This window comes from Pipra filicauda, unplaced genomic scaffold (genome assembly GCF_003945595.2).
Source record: "Pipra filicauda isolate LSUMZ 115617 unplaced genomic scaffold, ASM394559v2 scaffold107_size2268652_pilon, whole genome shotgun sequence".
Classification (NCBI taxonomy): domain Eukaryota; kingdom Metazoa; phylum Chordata; class Aves; order Passeriformes; family Pipridae; genus Pipra; species Pipra filicauda.
The window spans coordinates 668,271-693,926 of NW_024103518.1; the positions used below are offsets into that span (position 1 = coordinate 668,271).

Sequence of the window (25,656 nt, forward strand, 5' to 3'; positions counted from 1 at the left end):
CTTTCCAGAAAACAACGGAGTTCCCTGATGTCATCAACTGCTTACAGCATGAATATAAAAAAAAAAATAAAATTCATGTAAAAATAAATAACTCACTGAACAGAGAGCAGCTTTTTTCATTCCCCCCCCCCCCCAAATATAACCTGTTCATATGCCCAAGGAGGAACCTGACAAATGTGAAAACACAGTACAGTAGTATTAAAGCTGTAGCTCTGGATAGGACCCCTACTACCACCATCCTACATCTGTGGAACACTACTGTCTTCAAAGCATTGGCAAAAGAGCTGCTTCTAAGTGAGCTCCTAAGTAACCAAGCTTTCAGGAGCATTTTCATTCCTGCAGTAACAGAGAACAAAAAACACCTCTGCTTTTATAAGGCTCCTCTTTTTTTTGTTATAGTGGAAGATGCCACCAAACTGAAGTTGGTTTATCAGAAGTTTGGTAATACAGAACAGGTTCAGGCATTAGTCATAAAACGTCAGCACATCTAATTATTGTAGCCAGCTCACAGAGATAAGCACCTGGTTTTTGGAGGTGATACTCCTGCTAAAGTCTTAGACTCTCCCTAATCACAGATGTACACAATATAAACCCTCACTGGGACCAGTGTCTCAGGCAACCAGACACTATCAATGCGACAGGGAGCTAGGGGAACTGAAGAGGCTTGGATATTGATCCCAACTGCATGCTGGCATGCTCCAGGTTCTCCAGTATACACCTAGAGATCTTGGTGCCTAAAATGTATTCCAGAATCATCCAGTCCAGCTGTTAACCTAGCACTACAAAGTCCACGCCTATATCATGTCCTTAAGTGCCATGCACCCTATATTATCAGAAAACAGGTAGTAATAAAGAAAGCCTGTTAAACATGGAAAGTCTGCCTCAGTAATTTAACTATACAAAGTCTTCACAACAACTTGTAGGACTTCATAAAATATACAACATGCTGATGCTTTCTTCTCTGCTTATCACCTCTAATTTGGATCAACTTTGCATTTTCTCACCAGCAAAATACGCTTAATTGAATTGTGAGTTTTATTAATTCAAAGCAGATGAATGTATCACCAAAACACTGCCAAACACTTCTGCTGTTTGCCACTGCTGAAATATTTTGTGTCCTCTAGAAATAGAGACTGCTTCACAGACCTGCACAGTCCCCTGGAGGGGAGTTTTACTGTGTTTAGTGAAATACAGTTTAATATTACGCTTTACCTTAGTCAAATTCCATCCAACCAGCATTTTTACTTCCTTGAAAAAAAGAATAAAGATTTGGCTTTGCAAGCAAACTTATTCATAGGGCAATTATTATACCAGCTTACATGGCTCATCATTAAAATAACAAATCCTTTTAATTACAAAAAATTAGGAAATTGCTTCTTCACAATCGGAAATCACATCACTACATTTTGCTCATGAGAACAAATTTACAGGCTTAAGTTGCACATAAAGGGTTTATTTTAAATGTTTTAAGGATAGAGTTACATCATAATTATAAAAATTACTTACAGAATTAAGTAACAGATTTAAAGTGTTTATACTTCTAAATGCAGAGAACAGGGAACTGCCTACATTGTTCAAAATAAAATAAAAATAATGAAACCAAGCTCTAAAGATGAATTCACTACCTAATTTGAAAATGTGAACACGAAGACCTTTGAACTATACACATACCAAGAACCATCCTAACTGCACTAATGATGTAAAATACAAAATGCACAGCATTTTCAAGGAACCAGAAACTGTTTCTATTGTAATTAATTTCCCTGACGCAACTAGTTATTTCTCTCTGAAGATAAAAGCCCCCATGTTTAAACAATCCATTTAGAGAAGGCTTCCACCTATTGCAACAAAAAGGGTTTTCCCCACGTTTACTCCAACATAGTTTAGGGTTTGGCACTCAAAAGAAAGAAGAAGAATGTAATGCTTTGCTATTCAAGTGAGATTTTATTTTTTCTTTAACAGAATACATGGTCCCTTCAAACGCTGTATGACACATACAACTGGAAAATTACCTTCCGTTGGCACTATGCTCGTCTCACCGGTGCATTTAATCCTACTAACAACCATTAAACCACACAATAAGCAAATTCACAAAAAACTGAACACAAAATAAAAACAGAACAAAACAAAAACCTAAACATTTTAACATGCAACTTTAGTTCATTACATTGAATGTTCTAACCCTCTAAGCATGCAAAAAAGGATGGTCTGCATTTAAGTTGTGTTTTTTTCCCTTTTTAGAAAGTTTTACATGGCAGCCTGACATCACACACACGCACACACACAATATACAACAATACTACAGCAGGTAAATGTGAAAGATGAATAACTTTTATACAAAGATCCATGGCTTGTGCCATCACAAGCCCTATGTGATTTTGGAAAGTAATGTTGAACCCCTATAACAAGGAACCAACATTTAGTTACCAGGGTAACGCAAGCACTGCATGCAGATCTGAAACATGAGCCTAAAACAAAGCCCAAAGCAGATGGGCAGGGAGTGGAATTAGTCTCAAGCCTCAAAAAGGTGGTTTAAGCTATCAAAAAAAAAGAAAAAAAAAAAAAAGAAAAAAAAAGAAAAAAAGGTGAAAAGAAAATATCCACACAACAGACAATGGGGACACTGAAAAACAACCATTAAATTTAACAGTTTGTAGATTATACTCTAATTGGCAGAATACATGGTGTATTCAAGAGGCTTGCAGAAAACCCACAAATGCAAGCCTAATGCTAAAACTGTTCCAGTAGACCTAAACCTCAGATATTTCAAAACAAACCTTATATTCCTCAGATATATAGCCCAAAGTTCAGTGTACTAGGTAATTCATGTATCTTGTGTATAGTCAATACACTCACTCATTCCTGTGCCACAAATATCGACTTGGGCTCATGGAGCCAGGCTCAGCTTTGAGATTTACATGCAGGACTCTTAAGAGTCAATAGAAAACACAACAGATCTGCAGGATGAAAACACTGTGTTGCAAATCTGCTCACTTTGTTCAAACACAAGAAACGTTTACGACTCAGGTACTTACTGCATAAGGACTGCATCAAGAAGCTATTCACTGAAAGACAATAGCCTGCCTTTGGTTGCCCATGATGAAATACTGGACATACTGCAATATAGTAGCGATGGACAAAGAATTAAGGTATCATATTTATACGGAGAGTATTTATTACCATTCAACAGCATAATGAGGCACAAGCCTTAAGGCTAAAATATGAAATCAGGCAAAAAAAATGGACAGAAAGGGGCTTAAACCACTGAGTCTTCAATATCAAGAATACCCAACAACAGAGGTCATCCAGACCTCTGTCCTCTGATTAACAGCACTTCTCCTGCATCCTTCCACTAATGGCATATGGTTGGATATCAGAGTATTTGTTCCTTCCACCAACAGTGTTGTCTGTCTTCATGTACTGTATTCCTGTGAAGCAGTTCTTTGAAACCTGCGGAGCTCTGCCTCAACGTAACATGACAATTTTGTTGCTGTACTGGATCGTTGTTGCGTTTCTGATACTTTTAAAAGCTGCCACACTTAAGAAACCCTAAGTTTCATTTACAACTATCTTGCAAGATCAAAACCGTGAAAGGATTTTGCAGTTGTGGGCTGCTATTTACATCCACAATCTAATGCAGATGACTGAACCACTGAGACTGCCTACAGCTTCCATTAGATAGTACACCACTGGCATGCAGAACTCTAGTGTTCATAGAATGAAGCTCATGTTAACAGCATACCTCAAAGCAAGTACAATGTACACCACAAAAGGCAACAACAGGTTTAAACTGTAGATTTGTCCGGACACTCCTTATGTGGAAAAGCCAGAAAAAGAACAAATTGGGAAGATGCCTTCTTGAACCGAAATGATTAAAAAGCAAACCAACACAAAGGAATGCAACAGACTGAGCAGAAGGCAACAAAAATGCTTCTCCTTCTCCAAAGTTACATTTTCAATGCAAGAGGACACCCCCTCCCACTCCCCTGGCGTGACATTGTACTTACATGTAAAATATTAACTACTGTTAGGCTTCTAAGTCCACACACAAACATTCAGGTTGCTAGGTTTTGATATTAAATGAGACTACTGATGCCAATGCGTAGTCTAAAGTCTTCTGAAGTAGCATATATACTGTTAAAGTTGTGGCACCAAGCACTTGGGTTTTGCTAAGAAGTGTGTATAACAAAGAAAGAAGTACAACATTTAGGATTGAAGGCAGCCTTGTTGCATGTATTTTACTGGTTCCTACATCTTGTAAATATGGGCCATTAACCTGCATTTTCTAATTAACTGGCTATACAGATTAAATGTATTTTTACAGTTTAAAGCCTTTTCACTGAAAGGTGCATAATTCAAACACTTGATATCCTACTGCCCTGTGACTAGTAAAAAATGCACAAGTATTTCCACATACTGCAAGTTCTTAAAAAGCTTAATTTGAAATAAAGGGTAGAAACACAGCAGATTGATGTTACTTGAGTTAGGCACTCCTTGACGCTGCACAAACTGTTTAAACCTTTCAGGAAAATCACCTCTGTCCCAACCCTGAAAACAAGGACTGCCAGTATCCAGGAAATTAAATTTAATGTTACAAAAGAAGGCGTATCAAATATCAAACTACACTTTCATGTGGTAGTTGAACAAGTGAGTGCAAGGCTGAAGAAAAAGTAAAAATCTATGAAAAAATTTAGATTAATGATTACAATACTAGATCAACTTCACACAGCTTGAATTTGCAGCTGTTCTTTGCTTTTAACTCCCTCCTGCCCAAACATATTGACTTCCTTCAAGAAAAGGAGTTGTTTTACACAAAATGTGTCATGTTTGTATCACTCAGAACAAAACAGTTTTTTGCTGGCAGAGATTGTGGGTTCGCAGGGACATTTAAGCTTTCATTAAACTGGAAAGCAGTCAAGTCTTTGTGTCTACAAATTTTACATTTAATAGTTCCACAAATTTGGCAAAAGTTCATGATGACGTCTAGGATGTCTTCACCAAATCGTAGACATAAATATGGAAATCATCATCAAACTTGATGAAATAGACAGATGGTTTGGCTTCAACTTGATGAATGACCATGCCAGTCCTTTTTGAGCCATCTTCTTTGGCATATTCCACTTGTTTGCCTACCAGGCTGTCCACAACTTCACCTGGTTCCCGTTCTGCAGGAGGTGAATCATCTGTAACATAAATCCAGCAAGCTTTAGTAGACATTAATAAAATTCGCAACACAGAAGACAACTGCATAGTCTTCTTTAAAACTCATACAAACCAATTAAAAGTTGTAAATAGATTACGTAGAAAATTAATTTTGTTAAGACAAGCACCTAACAGTTGCCATGTTTCTAGAAAGTAGTTGCAGAAAAAATTCTCAAGCAATACTGCAGGAAGACAAAAAGAGCACTTTGATTGGTAAGAGAAGTAAATCTTTTGACGGGAACACTTATGCACAAGTCATAGAAAATGGCTGTGGATAACCTGAATTTAAGCCACTGGCAGGAAAAGACACTGGGCCTCCTTAGCAAAAAGGTAGCCAAACTAAACCTCCCTCTTCCCACAGATATTATTCAAACTTTCAGTGCATGCATGCCACTGCAACAAAACCATCTCTTCTGAAATGGTGGTAGGTGCAAACTCCTTACTAAAAGGGGCTTTAGACTCCATGTTTGAACAATGCTGTTGGTAAAGCCTATTTTCTCCTCTGTAGCAAAACCTAACCAGAAATATCCTTGTATTTTAGATGAACCCTATGGTAAATTTGGACACCAGAACGCGTGATTTGTAACAGGCCAATTGCCAAGGGACTGGCTACAAGTAAATCACAGAAAAAGTATGAAATAAGGTAAAAAAAATTACTGTACGGAGAACCAGAAGCTAACCACACCTTCCTTCTCAGCTCCTCTTATCTTGTTCCCTATTTAGACAAACCTGTGGTTTGCATTCCAGTGAGAAACGTTCTAAAGCGGTTGTCAAATCTGATGTGGCTTTTATTCTGGAAATAAGCTTTAAAATTAATAATTTTGCTCCAAGTTTGAATGAAGAATCCCTTACAGACCCCACTCATTTTATTTTCACTTCTGAGAGCTGTGAAAGAATTCTCAAAAGATAAAAAACCCCCACCAAGGGATGAATAGATTGCCTTGTATTCACACTGAAAATTCTTCCACAAACTTGAGAAGTTTCTCTTTTTTTTTTTCAGTCCCACTGTCACACAGTTATTTTCCTCTTAATATCAGTTTTATGGGAAAAGTCTTTCTTGGCAAAGACGTAAGCTCAACTCATATACTTTCACTTAGAAGTGCAGACAAAGTTTTAGTATCAGATCCAGTGATACATTTTTCCCTTACCAAAAAAAAAAAAAAAAAAGCTTAGAAGAAAGGTTCTACAATTTGGTCTCCTAACATATGCAAAGCCTATATTTGAGAAGAGACAGTACCCTAGAAATTTTAGTTGTAGTATTATGGCAAGTTCCAAAAAATTTACAGAACTACTTCCAGGTATTCTAAAATCTGATTTGAGAAATACTACTCCGAAATACTAACATCCAATCATTGACTCAAGGACACAAGTCAAAATATCTGGGAAGCATTCACATTCAGGGAAGGAAGCAAATATTCAGAATTGTTTAGAAAACAGGTAAGCATCAACAGTCAATAGTCTTGTGGAGAGCACAGAGGGAAAAGTACACTAAAAGCCATTAGTACTGAAGTGGTAAGAAAGCATATAAGCTTTCCCTGCCCTCACCCCCAAAAGTGGAAGAAACCAAAGCAGACTTAAAATACATTTCAAGTCCTTTCTAATAGTTAAGACAAAGAATAAGTTGTGATACTTAAAAAGAATAAAATTGAAGGGAGCAACAGAAAAGGTGTTTGTTTGTCAGCTCTCCTGTCCATAAATAAACACAGACAAATGTTTAGTACAAAAAGCTGCCAGAATAAAACAGTAACTGGCCTACTTACTTGAATCAGGCATAATGCGAAGGTCACCTTCTTTATAATCATCTAAGAGTTGGTACATGTACAAGACGGGATCTTTCTCATAGGTAATATAAAACCACGTGTTCATAATAGGAGCTCGAGCCAAAACCATCCCCCTCCATTCATCTTTTGAGCCATCCTCTGTCTCAAACATATGTTCCACAGCTTTACCAATCATTGTGTCTGCCAGGTGGGCATCACTAATTCGAGATGAAGCTGAAATGACAGCATTTCACAAGTTCATTCAAAAGCACAGATATGTATCTTTGTGAAAAATAATCTTTACCCTTATTCATACATAAATCATCCGATGGGAAGTTAGTTAATTCATACACAAAACGAACACTGTCCATTCCAGAGAGTTTACTACTGAAGACTTACAAAACTTCAGAATGTAGTTAAAATATCAATGTATTACTGTGCTCCCCCTATGACGAAACAATCATAATGCAAGGTAAAGGGAGATCAACTGAGGCCACAGCAGCAAAGACTCTCTGTATTTTAACTAGACACTGCACAGTGAGAGGTAGATGGGAGAAGAGAAAGACAGGCCAACCACAGAACAATTCTATGATGTTATTAATGGAACTCTGAGGTTTGGTTCCTCCTAATTCCACTCTACAGACTGCTACCTATTGCTTTGCATTTAGAAGAAGGAACAGCTTATTCTGTTTATAAACTAGTATTTACTTGAGTAAATATCAAACCTGGTGGTTTGAAAAACTGTCGTTTAACAATCCAGTGCTAATTCTGAACATCAAAAAGCATTATTACTAATCAAGTTATTTCATTTAGAAAATGCCTTCCCCACATTATTAAAAGTACTTGGGGGAAGTACACGAGGTTTTCCTCATGTACTTATGTGACATTATTACTGTTAGACACACACGAACACGAATACGCACCACAGTCAAGATGTCTTACAGTTGAAATTTCAACAGAAACATCAACGTTAATCAAAAGAAACCCCTACAGAATATACTGCACACCACTTGAAAACAGCAATTGCACTCACTAGTATCATCAAAACTTCGTGGAATCAAAAATAATTAAGAGCATTTTAGATTACATGTCATGAGACAAAAATGAAATTGACTAGTAACCATCAAGCATTCAGGTGTTATCTTGGGGGAAGTTTGCAGAGATTAGTGGAGAACATTTAATAATGAATGTCAGCCTATACGCCTATGAATTTAGGAGAAAAAAACTAAAATGCTTACCAACTCTGTCTGGAAGAACTTCAAGTGCTGAAACTCTTTCATCTTTGTGAAGTTCTAGTCCATACACACAGTCAAATCCATCATACTTGATGAGATAGAGAGAGGGATTTACAGGAACTTGATCAAGAACTGTGCCCTTCCATTGCGTTACAGGTCCACTCCCTTCCTTCCATCCATGCTGTATCCTGCAGCCTACAATGTTTCTTCGTGGCTGAGAAATAGGTTTGCTGGGTCCCACATTGTTTCTATGTTTTCTGTGCACAGATACAAACATTAATATTAAACAAGTACATACAAATTCTACTTCAGAAAGTAGTTGTCTGCTTTTACATCACAATATATTTTACAACTTAGCGCACCTTTATTCAAATTAGGGCATAAAGCATAGCCCACTGTATCAGAAAAAAGAAAAATACACTAAAAAGTAGTGAAACATTTTTTATGTGCTTCAAACGGTCAGTTTCCTAACAGCAAATTCTAAAACTAGTTTGCTTAAGCCAAAAGAACTATTCTGCTCCTTGCTACACTGAATGTCCGAAGTAAAACTCACCTGATCAGGTCTCACAGCACAAGGTTACCTGGCAGTATTACAACTTTACTAGCTTGTTGCTCTCTTTAGAACAGTAAACAACTCCTGTCCCAGGAGGCAAAAGTCAGTGCAAACATTATCAGTGGCTGACTAAAATTCTTCCAAGCTGTTGTTTTTTTCCCTAAAACAAACCTGTTTTCAATTGAAGGAAATTTAGCCTCCTTCATTTACAGATATTTTTGACTCAGAGTATTTTTAAAGACACATGGTAGCAACAACACTTCTGTATCGCTCCTTTTAATATGGGAAATGAAAAACTGCACGTGATGGAAATGGCCACAAAAGAGATACTCCTTTATGTGGAAAATAATTAAATATATTTTTTTTATCCTTCTGCTATTTTCACAGAATTGGCATGGAAATTCCCTCTGGTGAATAGCAGTTGCTGTTCTGATCAACCATGACGTAAGCTATTTGACAGTTTCAAATCACTGAAACTGTTGTAAAAGTTTCGTTCTATCCAGTTATTAAAAACACGAATTGGCAATTTTGAATCCAAATAGAAGAAACTAAGGGACATTATGACAGTATACAAAATTCTCCTGAATGTCAACTAGTTGTAAAATCAATTTTTGCGCTACTACTTGTAGCACACATCCTTTCAATGGCAGTAATCTATGCACACAACTAGCATGCCTAAAAGCAACATCCAGAAGAGTATCAGCTGCAGAAGACAACACTCTTCCTTAGATTAGAAGTAGTGATCAAAGAAAAATATCTCCAGGAACAATGAATGCTCCCTCAGAACTCTCTACATGATCCAAAGAAGGCAACAACCACACCACTGAAACCCTGGAAACGCTCCTTCAGAATAATGCACTCACTATGTGATATTGGAATGCTTAATGCTAAAGATATAATCATAACTATAAAAAGCAAGACACACGATTCCTTCAGTAGCTTGTACCACCTCCAGGCTTTAATTCACCATGAAGATCTTAGCACAGGCGTTTGCCAAATTTCACTTTTGCGATCATTTGAGCTTTTCGAAGATCAAACTTTGATAGCACAGACAACTGGAACAGGTGGGAGTTCCTGTAAAGAGAGACTCTCCCACAAATCTGGTTCTAATTTTATGCAAAAACTAAAGTACATTTTCAAATTCCAATTCTGTTCAAGTTTACATATATATATATATATGCATTTCTAATTGTAAGTGTCAGTAATGTTTTACTTCTACAAAATGAGAACAGAGAGCTGGTTCTTGGCACAGTAAAATTGAGTTTGTCTTGTATGTAATTCATTCATGTAGTTCTTATGAATCACTGCTCCATTTTAAAGGGAATAAAAACAACTAAAGATAAAAGTTAAAACTGACATTGCTTTATTTAGTTTAAGCAGTTTATGCTGCTAATCATCTCACCTTTGAAAAAGATTATAATACTATTCATTCAACTTCATAGTCAATTTTACTTTCTGCCTACAAAGCATAATCCACTTTGAGTCGGAACAATAAGGCGAAAAGTTTCGCACCCATTCTAAAAAAAATTATGGAAAAAGAGAACTTAACTGAGTTCAAATGGGTAACTATGTTTAAAATGCCTCATAGAGCAAAATGCATTACAAATTTAATTACAAGTCAAGTACCCGCCAGGTGTACCTGCAGTTCAAATTTTTGTTTGAAGGGTGTGTTACTGAACAGCTGCTCACTCTCTTTTGCAGCAGTTCATTCTGTAAGAAATGAGGCAGTCAAACCAGAAAACTACTAAGGAAAGCCTACTTCTTGCATCCTGAACATGTGGTAAGAAAGCAAGCATAAGTTGTTAAATATTAATAAATAATATAGAATGTACTTCCATGTAAGACAAACAAGTAACCAACGCTCTTTTCCTCAGCAGTGTGTTATTTTTGTGATACATCAAGTAACACAAATATTCATAACTTTCTATAATGCTACGTCCAGAAGATCCAATGCAATTTTTCCCCTTCTCTTTCATTAGCATTATCTTTAAAATTCCATAGAGATTTGCTCTTGAAGACTAGAGAACATTTAGACATGGAAAACATGGAGCCAGGAGAAACAGAAATGAGCAAGTCCTGGAAATAGCTCGACACATCAGACACACCCTCATTGTAAACGGCCTTTTGATTCCCAAAAGTTTCAGATCCTCTTCTTTATCTTGCAGGCTGTAAGCTGTTAAGTAAAACCTAGTTACATGGAAAAGTTTCATTATCAGAGCCAGATACTATAGACTGCACAGCCTGAAAGAAACCTCTCCAGGTTTTAAAGCTGTGTTTATATGGTCCTCACACAAACTTTTATTTGGCAGCTGCTACCAGGGAAACCAACATTGTGCAGAACTGCACAGGACTGGCAGCAGAAAAATCAACCATTACCAGAGAGTTGTCCTTTAAAAAGGAGAATGGAAATTCCCAATAACCTATAAAGTCATCCACTTAGGGTCGATTGATGGTTTGTTTTTTTTTTTTCCTGATCATCCCACCTCAGAAAAACACCACAAGGAAAAAAAGAAACAAACCCAGAAGGGTGAAAGAAAACCACACCCCTCAGATATGCCAAAAATGCACAACTGTGAAAAACTGGGAGGAAAACTGTAAGACATTATAAAGGCAGTACAGCAGCAGTGGTCAGGACACTTTCAAGTCTTTCACGGTGCTAAGCAGAAAAGTTATTAAAAATAGGACACAAAACTTAATGCAGTTGTGATCTTATTACAGCCTATCATTAATAGCAGAATGCTGATGAGAGACTGTTATTAACTTCTTTTCATAATATTCAGACTATGAGCCACATTAGGTTAAGACAGAAGTTTTAAAGTACTTTCTGTACTCCCTCAAAAGCCATCATTCAGTTGTGAATCTCAGCTCCACATGTTGCAGAAACCAAGAACTACTTTAGCATAAAGTAAGATCAAAATCTCAAAATGTTTAAGTTCATTTGTAGTTAAATTGCAGCAGGTATAACCTGAACCTCAAAGTCTTTGAATTGCCAACTACATGAAATCTGGAGAGCCTATAAAGAAAGCACTTTCATAGTTGTACTATTTCTTGTATTCTTTCCTCATACACCAAGGGTGGAAAGGATGAGATCCTGGAGTTTACTGACTGATCTGATGCCAGTGAGGTCAGCTTCATTATTAGCAGAGATCACCACTATCCACTGACAGAGCACTTGGAAGAACTGCCCTATACCCACAGGAACCATCTCCAAAAGGCTCAACAGTTCACTACCATTTAGGAAAGAAGAGTTCAGAAGGCTCATCCACACTGCTCATTCTATCACATCCTCAGTTACTGAGTCTTGCCTTGTTCCTTCCTCTGCTGCAAACCTTCTGAAGCTGATTCAAAATCTCAACGGCCTTTGAGTGCCAGTAGGCTTCTTCCTCTTTTTCTTTAAATGAGAGCAACTAAATTAATAACTAAATCAGTGACAAAGTGTGCATTACTAACTCATGGTCTTTCATATTGGCTCAGAGTAGTATCAGCATATAGTATTACATCATCATTGATAACCTACTGATTTGTGTTAAACTATAAATATAAACAATTCTCTACTACTCTGCCTCATTCTCAGACAAGTCAGAGAGAAGCACACAATAAATCATCTTGGCTTCATAAAAAAAACCTTTACTAAATAATAAACAATTGAACTAGGCTAAATTAACATAAAACTTAGCTGGATGCTCAAGTTAAATGCCTCAAAATTATAACACTTAGGATCAAAACTTCTCATGTCCCACAAAAGCCTTTATGCTACGAAATTTACAGCCTATTTATTTAAATAAGTGTATATTAACACAACAGTAAAGACAAATCTAGCCACCCTCAAGTACGAAAGGCAACCCACCTCTGATAGTCTTCCCATCATACACTCCTTTCTCTGAGCGGTTGAAAGAGAACAAGAGAAATTAAATTTTAACCAACTCTACCTGTCCCTAGACAAATAAATGTTTCTCTTTGCCTTCTATGAAGATAGACAAGAATGGATAATGATGAGCTGGTGGAAGGGATTAGAGTAGTTTTACATCAGGTGGTGTTTCTGGGAAACAGTTAACACTGTTTAGCAGTGATTAACTATGTTAATCATAGAAAATACACCTGCTGAACAAATTGCTTTTGATTGATATACCACTATATGACTTTATACTTAAAATGCAGCTAGTAACATTTTAGTAAGTTTCACACTTACCCAGCTTAGATTTCTTCCACCAGATATACAGCCAGATATGACATCTAAGACCAATTATACCCAGAAGATTACCTCTATTTTCACACAGCTACTCACCAATGTTCAGCTGCTACTATTTAAAAATGTTGTAGATGGAAAAATACATGCCATGAAAGTGTAGCACAAGCAGGTATCCTTCCTTCCCACACAGATAGCAGCCTCCTTACAGAAGTATTTCAGTATATTCTTTATTTAAAAAAAAAAAGAAAAAGCTTTTCCAAAACTACAGTTATAGTGCATACTTGATTAGATTTGTCTAAGATTACATTGAGACTGGGTTATCAATAAGCATGATTTGCAGTTTCTATTGACCTGGTGACAATGCATGAACTCTGTGCCAGAGAAAAGACATCCTACAGTACACATGGATGATTTGGGGCTTGCATATCCTTCTCTATGGATTCCAGAAAGAATTGCAAAATTGTATTAAAGACAAATACCACATTAACAGTCAAAACAATGTTTTAAGTCTTTATCTGTGGGGCTTTCTTTCCTACCACCCTCCTGAAAGAATTAAAAGTCTGACTCTACACACATAAATAGACTGAATATTATTCCACATGATTTTCAAGAACAAAGTGAGTGGAACAATACAGATATATTTCTACAACATACTTGCAGTTACTGAGAGCTATACTTTAGCAAAAATATTAACAACTTACTTGTGGGAAGTCCTCTTCTTCATCATGCTGGCAGACACTCCTGCATGACCTACACATAAAAGATGCTGGAATTACTGAAAAATAATTTTAAAACTTACATAAAAGTCTTTGTTTTGCATGTCAAAATGTAAAGAATACGAACACTTCATGTTATGATTGCTCAGTGACCTGCTACCATGGGAGAAGGCTCTGCAAAGACAAACATGGGCAACATGTTCATGAAGCTGTGGTGGGTTGACCCTGGCTGGATGGCAGGTGCCCACCAAAGCTGCACTATCCCTCCTCTCCTGAGCTGGACAGGGGAGAGAAAATACAACTAAAGGTTCCTGCATCCACCTGCTCCAGCATGGGCTCCTCCATGGGCTGCAGGGGCACAGCAGGGGAACCTGAGCTGCCCCACCCTGCTCTGCACCACGGCGCAGTGGAACCTCAGCTCTGGCTCCTGGAGCACCTCCTGCCCCTCCTTCTGCATTGACCTTGGTGCCTACATTGTTGTTCCCATGTTCTCACTCCACCCTTCTCTGGTTGGAATTCTTTCTGTGCCACGATCTTCTGTGTCAAACATGTTATCCCAGAGGTGTTACTGTTGCTCCTGACTGGCTCGGCCTTGGCCAGAGGCAGGAAGTCTGTCCTGGAGCTGGCTGGCGTTGGCTCCATGGGACAGGGGAAGTTTCTGGCAGCTTATAAAAGAAGCCACTCCTCTAGCCCCCCACTACCAAAATCCAGCCACAGAAACCCACTACAGCTGCCAATTACTGCAGTAAGGATTCTACTTGCAACTTTTGACTGTTACAAGACCAAATAATTAAACTGCGTGTTTGTAAGAACTTAGTTGGAAAACAAAGAAAGTATCGCAGAAAGTTTGATTAGAAACCCACAAAATTTTGGACTTTACTACGGCCTCTAGAAAAAAACTTTCCCCCTCTTCTGTATATGAGGTGGCTGCGTTCTACTAATACACAATATAATAAAACACGTTTTGATAAAAATATGGTGATGTTTTATTTAAAGAAACTGTTAGAAAAAGAGAACTGTTCTCATGAAACAGAGACACTGCAACACCAGAATGCGAGCACAGGCATGTTATGTTTTACATTACTGGCTAATGAGAGAAAAGTAAGATATTGGCTAAACTAGCTCAAGTTATTAAAAACACCACAAAATAATAGAATGGTTCAGCACAAGAACTTGCTTTCTGTCCTCTGCTCAAGGACTCTTGACACCTGTGCATAAGCAGGGAGGTAAAAAGCATTTCTCTTCCAAAGTGAAGAACAGGAACACTAGACCGACACGGAAAGAAGATTTTACCACAGCATCTGCAATAAATACACAGCAGAAGCTATGCAGACCTCTGGGAAGGGGAATTTGCCTTGTTTGCTCACTTCTTCCCTTGGGAACCTCATATTTTTGATAGATTCAACTTTTTCATTGATGTAGCGAGCACTAAACCAAAGCCAACAAAAACAACTAAGCACTACTCATCATCTCAAGTCAGGCTACCTTAAGATAGCTTCCAGTTTAATACATGAAGCTGTGGCATTTTGATGTTTAATATAAATATCAAGAGCAAATATTTGAAGATGCAATGTGAAACTCACCCTCGTACCGACCAAATGCCTATTTGCTACAATTCAACCTCCTATTCTGCACTGTCTGAATTCAGTAAAGTCTCGAGGAGATGTGTAAACTCCTTTTAAAAACATCTCAGGTTATACCACTGAATTGCTTGGCTAGAAAGTTGGAAAAATTGGAAGAAGAGCTTCTGTCCTCTACAGCAGCTCCAGATAAGGGGATGGAACAGCACAGAATCCTTATGTTTAGCATATTCTAATAAGAAGACCAAAAGCAGAATTATCTGCCTGCAGAATCTTTCTCGGTCCAGAAGAATTCCTTTAACATTAGTTTTTCTACTATTACTAGAAATCTGCAAAAAATCTATGAGCTACTTGTTGGGCCAAAGCTCAGTGACATCCACATTTGGAGCTGTACATAACCTTCGAGAAGGGAGGAGGAAGATGCCTGCATGAACACTGCTAGAACTACACAGGACACTGCATGAAATTTCTTATTTTAGACAGCAATTACAATGGTCTCTACAACGAAATTACCCTGAACATAAAACCACAAACAAATTAATAGTCAAGAAAAAACAAAGTAAATGGATCAGTTTGAGTCTTCTTTGTAGTACGCAGGGAAGACTCAAACTTTGATGCATCTGACAAAAGACAAAAGATTTATGCTTCAGTCACTTATATGCAGATGACATCAAGCTGAGCGGTGTGGCTGACACACTTGAAGGACGAGATGCCATCCAGAGGGACCTGGACAACCTTGAGCAGTGGGCCCATGGGAACCTCATGAGGTTCAACAAAGGCAAGTGCAAGGTGCCATATCTGCATAGGGATAACCCTGGTATCAATGTAGGCTGGGGGAAAAAGGGATTGAGAAAAGCCCTGCCGAGAAGGACTCGGGGATGCTGGAGGGTGAGAGGCTGGACATGACCCAGCAATGTGCACTCACAGTCCAGAAAGCCAGCTGTGTCCTGGGCTGCATCCAAAGCAGCGTGGCCAGTGGGGCAAGGAGGGGATTCTGCCCCTCTGCTCTGCTCTTGGTTAGACCCCACCTGGAACACTGCATCCAGTTCTGGGGTGTTCAGCACAGAACAGGCACAGACTTGTTGGAATGAGTCCAGAGGAGGGCCACAAAGACAAATGGAGGGCTGGAGCACCTCTCATGAAAGGAGAGGTTGAGAGAGCCAGGATTGTTCAGCCTGAAGAAGAGAAGGTTTTATTAAAGGAAACTTTATTACAGCCTTGAGTACATGAAGGGGGACTAAAAGAAAAACGGGGATAGACTTTCCAGCAGGACCTGTTGTGACAGTTTTAAACTGCAAAAGGGTCGACTTAGATTAGATACAAGAAAGAAGTTTTTTTACAATGAGTGTGGTAAAACACTGGAACAGGTTATCCAGAGGAGCTGGATGTGTTCAAGTGTTCAAGTCCAGGTCGGATGGGCCTCTGAGTAACCCGATCTGGCTGAAGATGACCCTGCTAACTGCAGGAGAGTTAGGCTAGGTTACCTTCAAAATGTCCATTCAATCTCAAACTATTCTATTATTTTACAATATAAGAGCAGAGAAACATATTTTTTGTAACAGAAGGTGAATATAAACTCCATTAAGAATTAAACATTTAATTGTCATGTGGTCTGCGTGGATTTTGAGGCCCAAAACATTTCCCTCTGGGGAATCAACTGCACCTCCCCTGTTGTAATCTGCAAACTTGCTGAGGGTGCATGTGGGGAACCTCGGCTGGACTGAGGGCCTTACATGGAATGAGGGCGTGCTTGAGAATGAAGGCATTAACCCTGACAACATATTGATGTACCCTGGAAAAATGGAAAAGTACCAGGAGGAAAGCTGCCTGTGAGAAACAAGAACTTGTTGTAGATAAACGGACTGAGTAAGACATAAACATACAAGATAAAGGAACAGATGTGCTGAGAAAGAGTGGGAAAGTAAGACTGAAAGAGTTAACCTATCAGCTGTAAGATTATGTTGCTGTGTTTGAAATTAACCTATAAATAGAGAACACATATGCCTAAGAAATGTATAAAAGGAGCTGTAAAAGTGCAAAGTCATTCCTATTCCTATTCTCTTCAATAAAATCTTTCTAGTGAACTTTCAGTGTCGTGTCTGTTCCAATAGCGACAGGTGCACTCAATCCCACTGTCTACGTCATTCATGAAGATACTAAATAGTACTGGGCCCAGGACAGACCCTTGATGGACACTACTCATTACTGGTTTCCAGTTAGATATTGGGCTGCTGACTGTAACTGTTTACATGCAGCCATCCAGTGAATATATCAAATCTCTACCTCTCTAAACACCACACAAAACAATGTGGTCAAAAGTACCTTTTAAAGATCACCTCACTCCCCCCCTTCCATGAACAGGGACACTAGACCAGGATGCTCAAAGCCCTATCCAGCCTGACCTTCAATACTTCCAGGGATGGGGCATCCACAACTTCTCTGGGCAACTTGTTCCAGTGCCTCATCACTGTACAGTAAAGAATTTCTTCCTAATACTTAATCTAAACCCATCCTCCTTCAGTTTAAATCCATTCCCCCTTGTCCTGTCACTACGTGCTCTTGTAAATAGTCCCTCTCCAGCTCTCTTTTAGGCCCCCTTCAGGCACTGGAAGGGCACAATTGGGTCAACCCAAAGCCTTCTCTTCTCCAGGCTGAACAACCACAGCTCCTGCAGCCTGCCCTTGTAGGGGGTGCCCCAGCCCTGGGATCATCTTTGTGGCCCTCCTTTGGACTTGTTCCAAAGATCCACATCATTCTTACGTTGGGGGCCCGAGAGCTGGATGCAGTACTCCATGTGGAGTCTCACTGGAATGGACTGGAGAGGCAATACCACTCCCCTCACCCTGCTGGTCATGCTGTTTTTCATGCATCCCAAAATATGTTTGGCCTTCTGGGTAGCAAGTGTACATTGCCAGGTCATGTCGAGCTTCTCATTCACCAATACCCTTAAGTGTTCCATTCGCTGTCCAGCCCGTATTTGAGCGCAGGACTGCCCTGACCCAGGTACAGGACTTTGCACTTGGCCTTGTTGAATATCACGAGGTTTGCGCAGGCCCACTTGTCAAGGCTTTTGTCAAGGTCCCTCTGGATGGCATTCCTTCCTTCCTTCCAGCGTGTCGACTGCACCACACACCTTGGTCTTGTTGTCAAACTTGTTGAGAGTGCTAGCACCCCATCCCACTGTCCCTGTCACTAAGATGTTAAACAGCACTGGTCATAATGGGATCACTGAGGAATGCCACCCATCACTGGTCTCCACCTGGAAACTGAGCCAGCTGACTGCAACTCTGAGTGTGACCATCCATTATTTCAAGGAAATATTTTAATATTTTTACATCAGGCAGAGTTTGCCTTTCATGAAGCCATGTTGGCTGTCACCAAGCATATCCTTATTTACCACATGCCTTAGCATAGTTTTCAGGAATATCTAAGTCCACGATCTTGCCAGGCACAGAGGTGAGACTGACTGGCCTGTAATTCCCTGCATCTTCCCTTTTTCCCTTTGTAAAAATGGGGATTATGTTTCCCCTTTTCCCAATCAGCAGGAACCTCACTGGACTGCCATGACTTCTCAAATCTGATGGACAGTGTCACTTTCTCTGCTAGTTCCACCGGGTCCCATGGACTTGTGCGCCTTCAGGTTTCTTAGATGGTCTTGAATGTGCTCTTCTCCTACAGTGGGCGGTTCTTCATTCTTCCAGTCCCTGCCTTTGCCTTCTGTGACTTGGAAGACGTGGTTGGAGCACTTGCTGGTAAAGACTTGAGATAAAGTCACTGAATACCTCTATCACAGGCATCCAGGTCTCTTGTTTCCCTCCAGAGAGAGCCCACATTTTCCCTGGTCTCCTTGTTCATCCACACAGGCCTCCTGGTGTTTTTGCCTGACTTCATCCCTGTCAGGATGCATTGCTCCTGAGCTTGGGAAGAGCTGGTCCCTGAAAATTAACCACCTTTCTTGTGCCCCTCCTCCCTCCAGGGTTTTAGCCCATGATGACTCTACCAAGCAGATTCCTGAAGAGACCCAAGTCTGATATCCTGAACCCAGAGCAGTGAGCTTCCTGTGCACCTTCCTTGCTGAAAGCACCCTTTCACGATCACTGAAGCCCAAGCTGCCCATGAGCTTCACATTCCCCATCAGCTCCTCCTTGTTGGTGAGAACCAGGTCCTGCACAGCACCTGTCCTCATTGGCTCCTCTATCAGTTGGAGGATCAAATGGTCATCAGCGCATTCCAAGAATCTTCTGGACTGCTTATGCCATGCTGTGATGTCCCTCCAACAGACACTGGGGTGACTGAAGTACCCCACGAGGGCCAGGGCTTGTGCACATGAGGCAGCCTCGATCTGTCTGCAGAGCTTCTCATCTGCTCCATCCTCCTGGATGGGAGGCCTGCAGCAGGCACCCACTGATGTGTCACCTGTCCCTCCCTCCCTTTAACCCCGACCCTCTTGGTCAGCCCTTGCCCATCCCCAGGCAGAGCTCCAGAGTACCAGTACAAGCTACCTGGCCTCAGCAGACAGAATATGATCAACCCTAACCCAAACAGCAAGGAGGTCAGCAGCTGTCTTCCTTGAGAACATAACAGCCAGTGACCAAAAGTCACAAATTCCCAAGCCTAGGCCACAACTATGCCAGGAGCAGAGACGGACCAAATGTGTATGATTTATGGGCTGTATTTAAATGACAGTGATACTATGCTAATCAAATCAATGTAAGTTAAGGACTTCCCATTTAAGAGTAAAAAAAAGACAAATTTTAACTTCTGCAGAGGCATATTAAAAAGCAGAAATGACATCCCAAGAAATCTGTTTGTCAATTTCAACGGCAACTTGGCATGGTGCCAGTTACGGGACAAACTATAATGAACAAACAATTGAAAAAGTGACTCCTAAAATACGTACGTCATTTTTTTTTTTTAATTTATTTAGTTTAAAGAGCAAAAAGAACCAAATAGGAAGTAATTTTTTTTTCTTAAATTTAAGTAAAACATCCTAGCTTAATGTTTTGGTTTTTAGGAAAAAAGAAATCCAGCCATATAATCACCCTCTACACAAGTTTCATGTGTTGTAGTTTTTGTTGTTCATTACATGTCACACTGGAGTGGCCAGAGAAAATTCTTCTAACATTTTCCTGAAAAACCTAATGCCAGTTCTCTGAAGTTGGGCACAGTGCCGCATTAATGCTCAGAAGTCAACAAGATGAGCTTAAGGACCAGGTCCCAAGCCTGTTCTCCCTTCTGTTCTCTTAGAGATACAACTCTACTCCCACAGGCATTCTGACAGTGTCAAAAGGACTCAGCAGTTGAAGGAATGAAAACTCACAGAAAACAAGTGTCCAAGACTTTGTCTTGGGTCTCTCCTTTGAAGCTACTGTAGTTACCTCTGGAATCAGTAAATGTTTCAAATGAGTGACAGCAAACTGTAAGTCAGTCACAGGCAAAATATAGGTTTGAAAGTTCCCAAAGGGTTAGAGAGAAATCTTCCAGTATCAGTTGCTCCAATTCCCAATGGATGAGTATTTGAGAGCACCAGAACGGACTATGGCTTGGGTATTTTAGAAGTTAAATGACCTTTCTCAATTAGATATGGCAGTTGGTTGGTTTCTTGACAATTTTATAACAGCTTCACTTTACAATGGTTGGTGACAACAAATATGCTGCATCATGTTTCCCTACAGGGGACTGACACGACCCTACAGGTCACTGATCGTAGCTTTTGATGCAACACAAAATGAAGGTCGTGTCTGTACTGCTAAATTAAATTTTTGTATGCCTTTTCAATTTATCAGCTTCTAGAACCAAAGTCATTGTTCTTGAAAAACAAGAATAATAACATCTGCATAAAATCATTAACATATTTTAAAGGTCAATAAAGTAAGATCACTGTTATCCGTTAAAACCAATAAAAACTACCCAGAAAAAATACCTCACCTGCATCAGCTCTGGACCGCTGACCTGGTGATTTTCCAAATGGGGTCTTCATTCATCTGTGTTTAAGTGAGCAGCAAAGCTGCTGGACTAGGGTGAAAATCCAGTTCTTCCCAACTCCCAGGATATCTTCTCACTCTTAGAATTAGACTACTTATTAATCCACCATTCAATCACAAACTTATACTTCTTCAAATGTAGAAGGATGCACTTTCAATTACAGTATTCTGAAAAACAAAACAGGTGAAGTATTTTAGAAGCTTAATTTGAAAAAAAAATATTCTTTTAACCAAGTCTCACTTTAATGCTTGTTTTAACACAACAGGATGTTCCCCTGCAATGACTGCTCAAGCCACCAGTTTGTCAAGTAAGTTGATTGTTCATAGATCTGATGAAGTTTTTGGCAACTCTCTACAACTAAACTCATCAAATTTCTGGAGTGTTTATTTAGTCACCACATTCCTCTAGATGAGGGAGGTGAGGACAACTTTTTAAAAGCCCCTTCCAGGATTTATTTCCAGAAATTTGCCGCCACCCGAAAAAAGAAAATATTTTCGAATAATTACATTTTAACTTATTTAAGAGTAACGTTTCTGGAAATTTATGCAGAATAATTCACTACTTCAGTGTTGCCCACAACTAAGGCAAGTGAGATCAGATCATTTCCTTAAGAGATATCACTGTTGCAATCATGTTCTTTCTTATCTGTGAATCAGTACAGGTCTTCCATCTTCTATTTCAGTTTTGGAAGCTGTTGTCAATTTTCATACAAGGGTTAAAAACAGAATTCCCCTAACTAGTGATCCAATTGAGTGAAAAAGTGTACCTTAAGCTTGTGCCTTACTGCATAAGGGAACACAGCAGGGACATGCCTTGAGGTATGGTAAAGCTGTTAAGCAGAAAAATGCATTTACATCTAACACTTGACAATTCCTTCAAGAATCGCACCCGTTAACTTCTAGGAACAATAGAGAAATACCTCTAGGAAGAAACAGCAACAGGGAGACAAACACTCAGCAAACTGCAGTTTTTAGAAAGAGCTAACTAAGGATATTCACAGCAGCAATTCATAAGAACCGGTGAAATTAAAAAATTATTTACAGGAACTTGCTACTCTTTCCAGATTTCATCTCTTCCTGAAATCTACCGGTGCGTACACAACGATGCTAAAGGATAGCAGGGCAATAATACCCAACTTCTTAGAAGCACTTGAAGATGTAATAGGAAGCAATTAGCCTGCTTAACTACTTTCCTGGAAACAGCATAGGGATTGGTTTTTGCTACTAAACTCAAAAATATTTTCCTATGTATTAAAACATTTCAGTACAGAAACATCACAGATTATGAAAAGCCAAACCCTGAATTCAGAGCACTGCCATGATACACTACCATATTCAGTCTCACAGGTAAACAAACATAAGAGATCCACTTTCTTCCTCCAGAAGAGCTGGTAGCTGAGAAACAACTGCAATCTTGTATTATATATTATATATTATGTATTATATATTATATATTCTGCTCTAAAAACACCCCACAAAACCAAAAAGCACCCCCCCCAAACATAAACCAAATCATCACCACGTCCACAAATACACAAAACACGAAAATTCTTCAGATTCAGGAAATAACATACCCTTTTACTCTATTATTCAAGGAAGCTGTAAATATTTTTAACACCTGTATTATATAATTCCCCCTCACATTATTTCCAATTCATGGCAAAAATATAAAGTATTTTGACTGTACTGATTAAATAGCTATGTTTAGAAAGATAACTGTAACACCTCAAAGGATAAGGTCTTCTATCAGTTGTTTTTTTTAATGGAATGTCCCCAATCATTACTATGCCACAAGTTTGACATCATACCTCTAAACCGGAAAATTTATTCCTAATCCTTTAAAAGTCACAATTCATATGCTAGCACCTAATACTAAGTGCTTCACTTTGCTCTCTGAACCTATGGATGAACATAAGGCCACTGAAGTCAAAATGTAATTCAGCCATTCAAGCTGATTTTCTAGAAACTAAGCTACTAACTAATTCAAAACCCTACTGAATATGAAACTTAAGCTTAACACTAGCATTCTGAATTAAATTTACATTGCAATTGCACATTGACTGTTCTGAAGATATTATTAAGAAGGCATAAAACCTGATTTTCTGAAAACAAAATTTATGTCGTTTAAGGACAGATACCCATTTCCTCAACACCCAACAGCACAGGTCACCATGGGGGCAGCTGCAGCTTTCACTTAAAAGACAAATTGTTTTGACTTGTGAGCTGCTACTCACCAGCCCAGGTGTGTTAGCTCATTTTTTACAAACTTTTCTACATCACAGCATACTTTCAAAAAAAAACCATGTGGAAATTAGATGACTACTTTGTCTGATAGTGCTCTAATTACTGTGGAGTATTTCAGAGACTATCAAGTGTTAGCCCTGCAAATTGTCAACCATACGAGTTTTAATGAAAATAGTACAATCATACTATCAGACTAGGCAGGAAGACAGGATATTAAGAGAGAAAAAATGTAGCCACATAAAAAAATAATTTTTGCAGCATAAAGGGAAATGAAGGAAAATCCAACATGCACAGGCTGCAGTTTTCACTGTGAACCTCTACAAACTTAGTTGTTTGGAAACATTAAAATGTTTACATGGGCTTTTAACTCCATGAAAAGAGTGTAACCACCTAAAATAATTCCCTAGCTAAACTTCTAGTTATCATTCATGCCTGTATTTCCACAAGACTGCATGCATTTCACTGCAACACACAGTACGATGCTGTTTACCGCGCTCTCATGAAAGTTTCATGACCGCATTATCCACTGACGAGGGATGTTAGTAGTACAAAAGCAGTGATAATTAGCGCTACTGACGCCAAACTCACAAATTTAAGTGCCTCACTCCTAACACTACACCTAAATTCTACCATCGTGAACACAGAGGGAAACAATTTGCTGAGGAAATGCTTTCCAGGTAAAAACCTGGAAGGAGAGGGACGGTAATAGCACCTGTCGCCTGTATTCAGATTATACAGTCTCTGATTAAAGTGGCAGGCTCACATCTTCTCAGGTCTGTTCCTGCTGCCAGAGCAGTGGAAGCTCTCAGCAGGGAGCTGCATACAGGAGGAATGTTTTAGATAGCCAAGTAAAAACGCTGGAGCCCACCAGGTGGTGCCAGAAGGCACCGTAGTACAGTAACAACTATGACAGGAATTATTTTGAAGAATTATCCCAAAGGCTCAGAATTAAGACAGGTAGCTTTACAAAGGACACTACTCTTTTAGAAGTCTTCTGTCTCAGGCAACAGTTTGAGCAAGTTTTACTTAAACTGTCTTTTAACATATGTCCTTACCATTGCTCTATGATAGAGTTAGAAACACTGATCCAGGTGAAAGGTGGATTAATTAATTATTTTTTTAGTTAATCTTCATTAACTTCAAGCATTAGTACAGTTTTACAAGATCACATGTAAATGGTAACTCACAAATACTGAATTTTAAAGTTCTTACACACACACAAGTACACAAAATAAATGGAAAGAACAGCCAGAGAGAAATCCTGGAAGTGTAATTTCCACTGTCTCCTATTCAGGCTTATTTTTTTCCTTTTGAATTAGCAAATGCAGCTGTTAAGAGACCACACTACAGTTTGTTCTTTACTTCCACTGTGTTTTCCTCATACCATATCATTAAAGCAGCCTGTCTCACTTAATGCAATTTAACATTTAAGATTTGCAGTGGCTGTAATTTGAAATAAACTCTGACTGTATAATTGAGCCACTTTGTAAAGGCAGCAGTAAAAACTTCATTAGAGTCAGTATTATGAAACAATATTTTAAACAAACTTGCTTATCTTCTTTAATTTCAGGGACTTAATTAACACATTCCCAGGATCAGAGTATTACCTTGCGAGATTAACTTTCAGAACTCCCTCACTACACTTTTAAATTGCAATAAAAACACCAGTAAAGAGATCAGGAGAGCACAGGACTCTCAGCACCCATGTTAGAATGCAGCCATTTCTGATTTAAAAAAAAAATAAAGTTGTTACAGTACAAATGTTCAAAAGATGTTACTTCTTCCAAGCGTGTAAACATTTTTCAGCCTCGCCTACATTACCCTTTTGGTTACATAAATACATATGCATTGTTTAATATCCCCCATTATTGTGGGAGATTCAAAGCACAGAAAATAAGCGTCTTCTTGTCTGCATTAGAGCACTCATCCATCAGTAGCACGAAAAACAAAAAAACTAAGGAAATAGGACCATTCACTTTCTACAGAGAAACACCAAACAAAACCCTCAAAACACAGAGTAATTACATTCAACATTACCACGCAGGACAACTGCTCTACATTACAGGAAGAACACGCTGTATCACACTGGGACATAATTTGGTGGCAGGAGCAGATGCTCTTTGAAAAGCCCTGGATGATTGGGAGAGAGATCAATTTCAAAATTCTAAGCACCATGCAAAGAAGTATATAGGG

At 39.0% G+C, this 25,656-nt stretch overlaps 1 protein-coding gene across 5 annotated transcripts in view; it reads right to left on the minus strand.

Annotated features, from left to right (window-relative positions):
• Positions 1-1,432: 1,432 nt before the first annotated feature.
• The window catches only part of SPIN1 (spindlin 1), a 46,884-nt gene continuing 22,660 nt past the window's right edge, over positions 1,433-25,656 (minus strand). For all 5 annotated transcript variants that reach the window (XM_027742583.2, XM_027742578.2, XM_027742581.1 and 2 more), the window contains exons 2-6: positions 21,164-21,387; positions 13,641-13,689; positions 8,201-8,454; positions 6,963-7,196; positions 1,433-5,183 (exon numbers count right to left, since the gene is read on the minus strand). In XM_027742583.2, coding sequence (XP_027598384.1) covers positions 4,984-5,183; positions 6,963-7,196; positions 8,201-8,454; positions 13,641-13,689; positions 21,164-21,215 — 789 coding nt within the window. In that variant the 5' untranslated portion in view covers positions 21,216-21,387 and the 3' untranslated portion in view covers positions 1,433-4,983. The remainder of the gene's footprint in view (positions 5,184-6,962; positions 7,197-8,200; positions 8,455-13,640; positions 13,690-21,163; positions 21,388-25,656) is intronic.